Source organism: Haliotis cracherodii, unplaced genomic scaffold, assembly GCF_022045235.1.
Source record: "Haliotis cracherodii isolate W230 unplaced genomic scaffold, xgHalCrac1.p SCAF_1, whole genome shotgun sequence".
Lineage (NCBI taxonomy): Eukaryota > Metazoa > Mollusca > Gastropoda > Lepetellida > Haliotidae > Haliotis > Haliotis cracherodii.
The window spans coordinates 12,863,038-12,876,560 of record NW_027266264.1 but is presented as its reverse complement, the minus strand read 5'-3'; the positions used below and the strand labels follow the sequence as shown (position 1 = coordinate 12,876,560).

Here is a 13,523-nt window from a genome sequence, read left to right as displayed (position 1 = left end):
AACGAGTTAAACCCAACTCACCCACTGGTAGACCATGATGGTTGTAGTTGCATAATGACATCGTCAACGATTCAGTGGAATGATCCCCCCGTGTCAGATAGTAGTGTGTTCAAACATGCAACTGTAAACATTCCTCTTCCATCTGCAGACAAAGATAAGGTGGAATCTGTGGAGCTTGCGACAGACTGTGACCAGTTTCTTTACAATGGTATCACCACCTCCAACACACTTCTGCTGCGGGTGACAGCCGACAACGGACAAGAAATTCTAACACAATCTGCTTGCGGCAAGTACATTTTTTTGGAAAACAGATGATAAATAATAGGCACATACACTTGTAGTCGAACATCGAACATTCCGTTTTTCGCCACTTATCATTGACTCAATACTTGACTCGAATTGACATGCCACCGAAATGATACCAAAATCATTATTTGTTTCTGTAGGTATCGACACCGACCTTGAGCGGACACTAACACCAAGCACATCTCAAACCCTGAGTCTGACATTGCTGTCTTTATCGAAGCAGCAAGGATCAGTTATTAGTAGTGCTCCCGTCATCCAAGATGTCTGGGAATCACCATCGAGGTCTGTTTGGTATGCATCACGGGATGTTTCGATTTCGCGGTATATCTCAACAACACCTGTACTACCTACTTCAACACTGACGCCAAGTAGCATGGACTCCACACCGTCTCCAGGTTCTGAATCATCATCAGATACGATCCGTGGTCTCTCTGGCCTGAAAGTACAAAGTCCGGTTTGGTCAGATCCAAGCAGTAGTGGACCAACATACCTACAGTCTCCATTTCGTTCCAGTGTTTCTAGTGTAGGCTTCAGTTCTCTAATAACAAGTCAAGAGATGGACAGTACTGTCGTCGGGGATTTTCTGGAGCAGTCTGCAAGTTCACGATCTGTCATCGTAAAGGGTACTGAAACGCCTTTGATATTTACATCAATGCGTAGTCGAATCTTAGAATCTAGTCACCCCACAAACCACCCAGACATGCTATACTCAATATCCACATCTGCATTGATCTCAACCCAAGAGACAGCCACCTTTGACCAAGGCCTTGCAACAGATGGCGACTCTGGAATCACTGGAGTCGAGTCTGAGACAATCGGTTCCAGTACAACAGACAATGGTGACCTGCTCCACCCAACATCAGAATCAGTCATCCCATCGTCCACCAAACGCCAGCCTCCCTCTGATACAACGACTGCTCCTATGATAGCAGCAGCTCCTTCTGAAGCCGTGATGTCCTCAATAACTAACAGCTCCTACATATATACATGCAGCTCCTACTATTCCGAAAACGAAGGTAACTTTATACATTTTTATAATCTGAGTGAGTGGGTATGGTTTTTACGCCGCTTTTAGCAATATTACGGCGGGGGACACCGGAAATGGGCTTCACACATTGAACCCATGTCGGAAATCGAACCCGGGTCTTCGGCGTGACGGGCGAACGCTTTAACCACTAGGCTACCCGACCGCCCCCCCTGTATAATCTGAATTGGAAGTGTGATGAGTCAAATATATATTTTAGTAATATGATGTCAACAATTTAAGAATAACTTTTTTAAAAAAGGTGTTTTTAAAATGCATCAAACATATACCAACAGCCAATTTGAGTTTCATTTACAACAAATATTAAATACATGCAAACAACAATGGGGGCTATTAATAGCATCTTGAAAATAATCCCATTCTTGGCTGCCTTAACCAATGTTACGAACGTATGATAATGTATAGAAACCGATAACTACTTTAATAGAACATGGTATAAAACAGGATAAGCATGAACAAATTTTGGAACGTTTTAATGAAGTCTAAAGTTGGTTTGGTGGTGATGCCTGTGTGCCGTGTCGACAGCAAGCAGTTGCCCCTGTCTGAGGATGCTGACTAACGCTGTAGCCTCCAGCTGCCACGCCTCCTCGGGAGCATCAGTCGTCCTCACCTGCAAAGTCGGCTGGGGGTTTCCTGAGGGACAGAGCAACCTCACTGTACAGTGCTGGGATGCGACGTGGACTCCAGAACCACTGCACTGTGTTCCAGGTGGGTCGTCAGTCTCATTTCACTACTCCTATCTTGCAGGCTTCTTTAAACAGAGACACTTTCACAATGACAGGCATCTAAGATATTAGATGTAATCAGGTTTTATATACATAGCAGGACTAACACTTATTGTCAAGACATTATGGTTTCAGGGAAGGGAAAATGTGAATCTTCAGCACCAGAAGACGACATGTAGTGTGTACAAGTACCCGACTTCGATTGAATGTTTTTGCTTTTTAGGCAATACAGTGCTGACCAAAAAAGGAAAGCTCAACTAATTGTATTCATCTCAGCATTCTTCAATTTCGTTTTACAGACATTTCTGAAGCACTATATTTGTATTTCAGCTACTTACAATCCGATATAGTTTTTTCAGATATCAACTTGTTGGAGTTCCGGTGACCTTCCTGATATACCAGTAAGACTCTCTTCCTTAGCGATGTATTAGTACAAAGATGTTGTGTTAAACACTAACAATTGATCCATCCTTAACAGGTATATCTCCGGTGGCTTTTTTATGTCTATCATGTATGACTAATCATGTATGTTCACATTCCAGTTCCCTTATTATCCCCCGCCCAACAAAGTTGGCGGGGGATATAGAAACGGGCTCCGTCCGTCCGTCCTTACGTCCGCCCGTCACGTTTCGTTTCCGGAGCATAACTCAGAAACCGTTCAATATTTTTTCATCAAACTTTGCAGGTCTGTCAAGTACATGCTGAACTGGTGCCTTTTGCTATTTAGAAATTTTAGAAATTTGTATTTTTTACGTTTCCACTCTTGTTAAATGTGCAGTACCGTAAAAACTGTCGCGCTGAGGGGTGATGCCATTCAGTATAGTCTCAGACATGGGACAGACATTCATTTTTGAATCAGCAATATGTGGACATTGGTGTGTCAAAGGGAATGAATTGGATTTAACGGCTTGTGAGTTAGTGAGTTAGGTTGTACGCCGCATTTAGTAATATACCATTTAGTAATATCACGGCGGGGAACACCAGATTCGCGATTCAAATTCTGAATCTCATCTTACAAATTTCTCTGGCATTTCACTCACTTGTTTTATCACAATCATATATGTTCCTGGGCTTACCAAAATGTCCAATGGTAGTGCAGAAATAAGTTCTACTAAAGCATACAAATAGTCAGGTCTTAAGTTCTTAAAACAGCAACAGAAAATATGAAATCAAGTCTTTCCTAGATGGAGATTAAGAGTTTATTTGGTCCCTGATTTATTTATAGTCCAAACATCTGTACAGTGGAAATCAAACAACACATACACATTATATGGAATTGATACAGGTAAAAACAAACTGGAGCACAACGTTTGAGCAACACAATAATGAAGCAGCACAGTATGCAGCAAGCAGATTGTCGAGGAACGACAAGCACGACACACGCAGGGTACACAGGCGGATTGTTCTGTGACAGATCAAACTGAGTGTAATGTCAAATCAATGGAATGCTTTTCATGGCAGTACCTTCAACAAAAGTCAGACTGTTTAAGGATGCCTGAATGAATCGTTAATAAACATCGTAGATTACGCACTAGGATGCTGACTGCGTGTATCATCTGTACATTCTTATCCTGTGTCATTTAGAGTTTAGATACTACTTCAGGGCAAGACTGATGCTATCGTTGTAACTAGATCCTACAAAACATGTTCGTTAAATTTGTCATGGGAATGTAATAAATATAATAATGTGCAGAAAACGGTATTAATAGCACAACTTTCTAAAAGAGCAGTTCAAATAATGTTCACATCCTCGAAGAGATTCTTTCATCAAGTCCACTTCGCAAGGATTAATAACATAGCGGATTTGGGTATGTCATGCTACTTTTCACTGAGCTGTTTCACTGTTTTTACACCTTCCATGAAGATGATGTTTACGTTAGGATAAAACCATTACAGTTAGTTAGTTGTGGACGTGAACTGCATGTACATCCCTGAAAAGTTTATTTTGTCAGATGAAAATGCTGTAGACCAACTACCAACCAATTTAAGGAATTCAAGATTTTACCCCATATCAAACTGTTGAACTGCCCCCTTAGTTCTTTGAGTGAGTGAGTGAGATGGTATTACGCCGCTTTTGGCAATATTCCAGCAATATCATGTCGGGGGACACCATAAATGGGCTTCACAGATTGTACCCATGTCGGGAATCGAACCCGGGTCTTCGGTGTGATGAGCGAACGCTTTAACCACTAGGCTACCCGACCACCTCTAGTTCTTTGAAATGACACAAGATCAAGACAATAAAGAAGAAACCTTTGGTGTTTCTTCAAGGGTAGGAACCAGTCTGATTTTGGCTCTGGCATGCTTGATACATGTCCGGCAATAATACATATTTCATAGGTCTATCATTTGTACAGCAACTAAATAATAAGATGTGAATGTGGAGTATGTTTCACCCCTTTCCTTGACATTATGCATCAAATAACAAATAAGGTGAAAATATACAAATCAAGATTTTCTGTAGACTCTTTGATAGTGGAATTTAGTGTAAATATTTTTAATCAATATATATTTATCTACAACTATTATTAGTAAATGAACACAAACATTTTCTAACTACATAACATTAGTAAAGTTAACATAGATAAACGTTCAATTTCTGTATAGAAACGAGCCATTTGGTATACTGATTAGATGCTACACAATGGATTAGTAATCAAACATTTATAATAGAATAAAAATAAATACAATCATCATATAAACTCAACAGTATTCTTATTTAGTTCTCTCCTGTGTACGAGCCACACACACATGTATACGCCCATTAGTAACCCCACTCTACCTCCTTCAACACTAGCACACCTACCACTTATAGATAATTTTACTTTCATCCATGTAGATTACCATCCTATATTCATTACTAGAACTAAGCTGACCAAACTCACATCAACTCTTGTATAACATAGGTTAAGCTGAGGAAAGCAAGGTCTAGTGTTTTTTTTGTGTGAAAAAAACCAATTGTTCCAGAAAACCCTGAACAAAACAATTTTGCCCCAGATTTTATGACAAAAGAAAATTGTTTACTGAACATGCTGTACATCTTGAACAAAAACATGAAGAACATACTTGCATAACAGAAAGAAAGCTGTTGGTCTTGAACTAGTGACTGAAAAGATATACTGTCTCTGACTATAAAGACCTGTCCTCCTCAGAAAATCAAATGGTCAGTACCTCCCAGTCAAAGGCTTCTTTGGTAGGATGTATCTAAAGTGCAGGTCTGATTTATTAAGTACATAATGTTAGATTTTGTCAGAACTGAATCTGTTATCTGTGAGATATATTACGATGTGCAGTGTTGTGTACAGATTATTCAGAATGGTGACTGGTTCTTTGACAAATGCAATATTACCACCAGGGCCCCGTTCCACAAAGTGATCTTAGCACTACGATTGTCGTAAGTCAGTGTTAAAGAATGGGAGTTACGATCGACTTAGCGCTAAGATCACTTTGTGGAATGGGGCCAAGGACTTTATACTCCACTACTTATTTATAGCTATGCAAAAACTAATACAGCCACACTTATAATATTTACATTGCAGATTATATCAACATCGAGTTGTACAACTAAAAATAAAACATGCATATTTGTGAAAATATAAGATCTGGTAAACCTCCATCTCATACTTTCAAACTTATGCCATCACAGAATAGTGAGTGAGTGAGTTGGGTTTAACGCCGCTTGTAACAGTTTTCCAGTTATATCACGGTGGGTCAGCTTCATGTGGGAGGAAAGCCCGAAGTGATGCAGGTCACAGACGTTATACCACTTCGGTGAAACCCACGAGCAGGGGTATGGTGCTGACAAACCTAGAGACATAATCAGGGCGAACTGGGATTCGAACCCACAATCATAGGTTTCTGGCGTGCCCAAGGGACGCAACTCAGCACAGCGAATCGCGGCGCGTTAGACTGGGCCACCCGTGCCCCCCCATCACAGAATAAACAGGCTACTTACAGCTCTTGGCAACTTCATCTTATGAACACAACAAGCGGATCTACTATTGGTTAAGGGATGGAGACATTTAACAATTCATTTTGATTTGAGGATTAAATAAAAAATTAAAAAATGATATGTACTGGACTATTTAAGTCAACTTAAAACTTGAGGCAGCCATGGACTGCTATACTAGCTCTGACGTAGTGTAAGGTCTTTACAATGTAAGGCCTTTACATATTCATGTCAACAAATGAAGTTCATTGTATAGTGATAACTACCGATATGTTGTTATTGTGAAGGTCAGACAATACAAATCTTCCACCAGTTCTTGTGTTACACCCACCGTTAATCTCATGAAACTTGGTATAGGAATAGGTAGTAACAACACTGACAGTGGTCTAATCCTATTTATAGTTCTACAAAACATATGGATGATGCATGCCTCCATGTTTGAATGTTGCATTATGGCATCAGTAATACCTTGTAGTAACAAGCATTATGTGTGGAAGAACTACACAATGTTGAGCACATCTTAGGTCAGTATTATTATGGATTGGTTTTCATTATCTGAGATGCCCAACTCATGTAATAATATCATATTTGCAGAATCTTAATTATGTTTCAATCTGTTATTTTTCATAACATGGACATATCGTCATGACATAAAATGCACTTCAATCTTAAGAATGGTGAAATTTCTGAAGAATGTCCCTTCTAAATCTGCCTCCAGCATCACAAACCATTATGAAAAATTCAGACTACAGTAAATATATTATGCAGTTAATAAGAAGCTGTAAACTTATTCAAACTACTGTCAGCAACAAGAAGGCATCACTTACAAAGAAGCAAACACAGAAATTTTCTTGCGAACTTCAATCACACACAAGAACTATAGCCAAGACATTTTTACAGCCACTTGACAAAAACATTTTTCATTTTCCTGTTATGATTAAAAACCTTTAAACCTCATTAGTTCACCATTCTTAAACCATCATGGTGATGTATCATTATTGGCTTTGTGATTGATACAGAGCCAGGAATTCACTAGACATTTCGGATGTGCATTTTAAGCATGTAAAACTGATGCAACTATAGGTCATTATGCAAAATCATAGAGAAGTTATGTATCAACCCTAACATGGCTTAAATCGGAGAAGTCACTCAGATCTGTTGATTCCAGAGTAGAATCAACAGATGCTCATGATTTCGCCATTACATTGGCCATATGAGTGTGTCATAAGTTGAGTTAATATTGAACTAGCTTGAGCAAGCATTGCAGTAACTGGCTTCTGTCGGAACCGATGCCCTGCACAATCTAGGGACTGTGACTAAGGTGAGTCAGTAACTAACCAACAAGTTACGAGGAATAACGGATTATCTCAATGACCTGTGCAAGCCATGAGGCTTTGGTAATAAACGTACAATATTCTTTCACGAGGGAAAGGTAATCCTTAATTTTGAGTACCAAGTAGCTTATTCTATATTTGAAACATTGACATGTAAAAAAATATATGACGGAATCTAGGTGTTGCAAGTTAACACTTTAACCACTGTGCCACCCAACATTGATGTATGGAATGAGTCTGGGAATGGTTACATGGGTATTTCATGGGGGAGATGGGGGTACTAGGGACAGGAGCTAAGGAACCTATACCCCTCCTTCATCTAATGAACAATTAAAAATAATAAAAACTAATCCAAACACAATGAAATGTTCGCTGTTGATATATGGTGTGGTTAAAAGTATGTATTGTGTTCTGTGTGTTTATACTGTGTAACTGCAAAATCGATGAACAAGAGAAACCAACCATTCACAAACAAATACTTGTGTTCATTACCGGTAGCTTATTAATAAGTAATTGTTGCCTGGCTTAGTTGCTCTGTTACCTTGGCACATATTGGCCATATCCAAGCCCACCACGTCCCTAGTAAAACAGTAAATATACCTTCATATTCCTTGCAAGAAGCATAGCTTTCAGGACTGCAGCTTTTATTTATATCCTGTAGCACAAGATAAGGTATTTGTTCAGCTACCCACACAGAATACAAATACATTTGTACTAAAAACACTGTCAGAGAACGAAAAAGAATTTCAAATGTCATTTAAAGCATCAATGCATCAAGGACATATTTCTCCAAGTTCATCAGCGGATTTCTAAAACATTTACATATATCAGATTCTTCAAAATATATGGGTTGATGGACATGAAGCACCATATTACTGACTTATTCATCAAGGAATGTCACCACACACTGATATAAAGGGTTTCATTGAACTCTACAAACTGACACAATGCTGTTGAGTATTTCAGACGTGTACAGCTTCCAACACACTTACGCAGTAAATCCATTGGCTACTCAGAAGAAGCAGCAATTGTGCAGTGGAACCAAATGTGGTATAAGGGTTGTCTAGGGTTGATGAGATGGGCTCCTTTTGTTTCAAGTTTGAAAGCTTTGTTACAGTTCACATTTAATTTATTGACATTGAAAAGGCTTGCTGAACAGTTTCGGCAATTGTGACTATGTAGACTTGATGTTTGTATTGTCTATAAAATGAGCTTTGAAACACGCTTTAAAAAAGTACAAGTGCTTTCCTGTAATAAAGTCTATGTTAAACACTGCTGTCAAACATACCTCACAATGCATGGTTGAGGGACATTTTGAAGTAGTTGAAAGGAGAGCTGTAGGTTTGGAGTTCATTCAGATCGGACTAGGGAATATTGTGAAAACAGAAACTAAATTAACCTATCATGGAAACTTTCACTGAACCTTTGACAAACCCCTTGACTGAAAACAACATATTAACAGAATAACAATAATTTGTTGCAAAAACATCAAAATAGGACCAAGGTAGTAGAAGACATACCATACATAACCCAGGACATTCATGTGGAACCAAACATAACCGAAATAACACCAAAAATCAACATACTAAATATTTCCAAAATAGACCAATACGTGGACAAAATAGGGTTAAAAACTAATCTCCATTTGATACTGTACTGAGAGGAATGTGTACAAAATATATCTTCCCAAAATAGGGTTATTTACAGTAAAAAGATAGAAATTTGTTATGTACAAGTCATCACAAGACATGAGGCAATTTATACTCTATTATTGCAGTTCGTCTACATACCATCCTCACGTCCTCCAGGAACCATCATCTGCTGTGACACCTTGATATCCAGGATTCATGACAAACACCATCACTTATTTCAAGCAAGGTCCACTTGCCATGGTCAGAGACTATCATAGCTCTAAATGTTAACCGACTGGTTGCCATGCCACTACGATTCCTTGTATTCCAAGGAGCACCCATCCAGATCATGCTGCACCATCACTTAGTATGTTATCATGGATCAGTCAAAGTATCATCTTTTTTTTTGTAGTGATGTGAATTCAACATAAAAGAAATCTTTGACATCTTTGGTCTCTGAAACTACTCAATGAGAGAAGCCAGTTTGCTACCTCGGAATCAGTGGCTAGAGAGACTGTTGGGGCTAAAACATGTCTGCGTGCCCTGTGTGGCTTTAACCAAGGTACAAAATAATGGCTCTCTATACCACTGTTTTTCTGTTGTTTGTGTGTCTTGCCCATAGATGCCAGTCCAGGCATATTTTGAAATGTGCAGCAACATATTCAGCAATAGAATAGCCTTACACAGGTAGAGTCTGTGCCAAAAGCTTTTGAATCTATTAGACCAAAGTGTCATTTTCAGTAGATTTCACCAATACATTAGCTGAGCTTACTTGTACGAAAATGTTTTTTTTGTTGAAAATTCAGACTTTGCGCAAGTGATCTAGGTGACAGACTGAGTGTATGAAGACAGTACCATTGGTCGACCTGGCCACTAGTTTCCACAGACGGAGTGTATGAAGACAGTACCATTGGTCGACCTGGCCACTAGTTTCCACAGACGGAGTGTATGAAGACAGTACCATTGGTCGACCTGGCCACTAGTTTCCACAGACGGAGTGTATGAAGACAGTACCATTGGTCGACCTGGCCACTAGTTTCCACAGACTGAGTGAATGAAGACAGTACCATTGGTCGACCTGGCCACTAGTTTCCACAGACTGAGTGTATGAAGACAGTACCATTGGTCGACCTGGCCACTAGTTTCCACAGACGGAGTGTATGAAGACAGTACCATTGGTCGACCTGGCCACTAGTTTCCACAGACGGAGTGTATGAAGACAGTACCATTGGTCGACCTGGCCACTAGTTTCCACAGATGGAGTGTATGAAGACAGTACCATTGGTCGACCTGGCCACTAGTTTCCACAGACGGAGTGTATGAAGACAGTACCATTGGTCGACCTGGCCACTAGTTTCCACAGACGGAGTGTATGAAGACAGTACCATTGGTCGACCTGGCCACTAGTTTCCACAGAAGGAGTGTATGAAGACAGTACCATTGGTCGACCTGGCCACTAGTTTCCACAGACGGAGTGTATGAAGACAGTACCATTGGTCGACCTGGCCACTAGTTTCCACAAGGACATAACAAGGACAGCGTTTGTTTGTGGAGAGTGATGGTGCAATTGCTGCATCCTGTACAAGATGAAGAAGATGATAGATCCTGGAGAACCTTCAGTCTACATTCTACTTATCAGTCACGGACACGGACACCATGTCATCCCTAGATCAAAGGTATGGTCTCATGTCAACATTTGAATTATTTTCCTTAAGATTCACTCAAAAATTATTGTTTCACAGCCATCCTTTAAATCAATGATAAAGAGCTGGACAATGGTGCTATTGAACAATTTCTGACATCCAAAGATCGGGATTGGTTGAGTATTGTATAAATGGGTTCTTTTAAGGGTTTTTTCAAACATGTCAATACGTAACTAATCTCAACATGTTAAAATTTCAGAATACCATATTAGATCCAATACATGCTATATTCTATACAATTGCTCACACAATATACATACCATCTGTAGTGTCCACACATATATACACTGCCTGCTCTACATGGCTATGTACTGTACACGAAACAGTCACAGATTAAAACTGCAATCACATATATAAACAACCAACTGCTTGTCACAGGTAATATAATTATTATCAGGGATATTGAAAGTGTTTTCCTTCCATGAAGGCCTATATATATCACTGCTGTCTTCAGTCACAGACAATCTACTAGTCACATATGCTAGTGATGACACTCCATTCACATCAGTTCTCATGGATGGTGACGGCACTGAATATTTCATGGTCGATCTTGCTGTCACACAAACATCAAGACTATGTCACACACGGTCACAGGTGACAGCCTTGTTTTCAAAGATCTGCTATATGTCTCAAAGACAATCAGTTGTCTCGAAATGAAATACAGTCAGTTCCACAGCTTGTCACAGACAAAGTCCATTGTCACACAAAATATTAAATCTCTTCTAATGAATAGGAATCAGTTGAAAGACAGAAGAATACAAGGTAAATGGAATGCAAATATTAAAAACGGTTGGTCAGATAGTATTCTCTACTGATAGGGCCTACACAACACAAGCTACAATGTATTCTTAATACTAAAACACTTCCTGTACATGTCTGGAATAGTGGTTTCTACACACTCTATGGATAGAGAAATTCACCAGTCGTACAGAGATTATGACAAGGCATATATACATAAAACAGGTTCATACAGCATTAGGAATTAACAAGTAAATGCATAAAGACATACAGTGAAACCCTGGTAGGCAGGAACCTGTTTATCCACAACCCTTCCATATGATTACTGTTGAGAAGATCTATCCATAATGAAAGATCCATTACTAATGGTTTCCAAATGAGAACTCTGTAAGTAGTTACCAGGAACCCTGGACTCCAGGAACTCCAGAACTCTGTCCAGGTTACCAGGATTTCACTGGATACAGCAGGGATGGTTATTACACTTACACCTAGCCAGTCAGGCACATAGTATTATGTCAGGCGTTCCTCTCATTGGGAGTACATATCTCACGACGGATGTAGAAACCAATCACATGAATGTGTGAGGAGAAGGATATCGTTGATCAAAATGAACTACAAAATTTCTTTTTTTTAATAACACTGGAGTGTTTCAACATAAGTTGTTAATTTGAACAATCTTATCTGATTTCATGAGACTTTTTTTATCTAATAATATATTGACAACACAACTTCTGGCAATATTGCAATTAAACAACTGTTATATACCTGCATCCTTATGTAGACAGAAGGTGTTTCAGTACAAGTACAAGTAGCAAGTGCTTCATTAAAGTACTAGTGCTTGTACCAAGAAGCTGCTTTGTAAATGAATACAAGTCACTGCTGTCTTCACTGGTATTACACTGGCTTCTAAATGCCTCTTGAAGGTACTGTGATGACTGTTTAGGTTGTTATCATGGTAGCTCTGTCTTGCTGCATGGATTGAGACAGTTTATTTTTCACCATCACCAGTATCGGAATGTTGCATTCACTACAGAATAACTCTATAGTGACTAGCTCCCTCTCAAATGAAATTAACCCAAAGACCAATCTTTGCACTAATGTTGGTCCCAGTGCAAAGAATGTAACCCAATGCTGCAAAATATTGCATAAAAACATAAAATCCCCTTGGTTGTACATGGCAATACTAGAGATGATACTTGGTTTATCATGAGATAGTCTTCTATGGATTTCTGTTTGCACCAGGAATACATCACAAGGTTGACAGTATTGCAACAAGTCAGTGTTGGCAGAAACAATCCATGATGGACACCAGATGAACACATGGCCAGTGTGTCAGCACTCAAATCTGTCTTGATCATGATGGAAAGGATCCTTTCCAAAATCATTTCACAGAGCTTTTAGGGAAACCAACAGATGCTCATATACCACACCTAGACACAAACACTGATGGTCCTCCAATTGTAATGATGGATCTGACGGTCCTCCAGTAGTATTGATGGATCTGATGGTCCTCCAATAGTATTGATGGATCTGATGGTCCTCTAATAGTATTGATGGATCTGATGGTCCTCCAGTAGTATTGATGGATCTGATGGTCCGCCAGTAGTATTGATTGATCTGATGGTCCTCCAATAGTATTGATGGATCTGATGGTCCTCCTATCTTCATCCAGGTTCCATTGGTTTAAGGTGATAAGATGTATTGTTCATGAGGCACCTGTCCCCTCAATGCACATCATCGGCCCCTGGTTCCCCTGCCTGGCACTATGCCTTCAGCTTGGCTTTATAATGCTGTTTGGAGATGCCATTCAGGGGCTTCTGTATGTGTCCATTTGGTTTCTTGCTGTTCACAAACAGGGTTTCCTCCTCACTGGAGAAGTCAGATTCCGAGATCATCACACTGCTATTCTGGATCTTACCTACAATCACATCAAGGCATTGACATGTGTAATGAATATGTGGCTATCGTCTTGACTTTCTTAACTTATTCCAAGAAAAGCAATTCCAGCAGAATGTCCTCTTATATGGTGATAAAAATATCATCTTAATGAAAATAATATCCTCAACTCAGACAGAAGGAATGTAGGTACAAC

At 39.4% G+C, this 13,523-nt stretch overlaps 2 protein-coding genes across 2 annotated transcripts in view; one reads left to right on the top strand and one right to left on the bottom strand.

Moving 5' to 3' along the window:
* Positions 1–415: 415 nt before the first annotated feature.
* LOC139459908 (uncharacterized) lies at positions 416–2,148 on the top strand. The gene is made up of 2 exons (XM_071241636.1): positions 416–1,322; positions 1,877–2,148. Exons 1-2 carry the CDS (start codon positions 416–418, stop codon positions 2,146–2,148), a joined length of 1,179 nt encoding a protein of 392 aa, XP_071097737.1.
* A 1,511-nt stretch (positions 2,149–3,659) lies between these two features.
* Positions 3,660–13,523, bottom strand: part of LOC139472896 (dyslexia-associated protein KIAA0319-like protein) — a 93,132-nt gene continuing 83,268 nt past the window's right edge. The window contains exon 25 of the mRNA XM_071255362.1: positions 3,660–13,349. Coding sequence (XP_071111463.1) covers positions 13,195–13,349 — 155 coding nt within the window. The 3' untranslated portion in view covers positions 3,660–13,194. The remainder of the gene's footprint in view (positions 13,350–13,523) is intronic.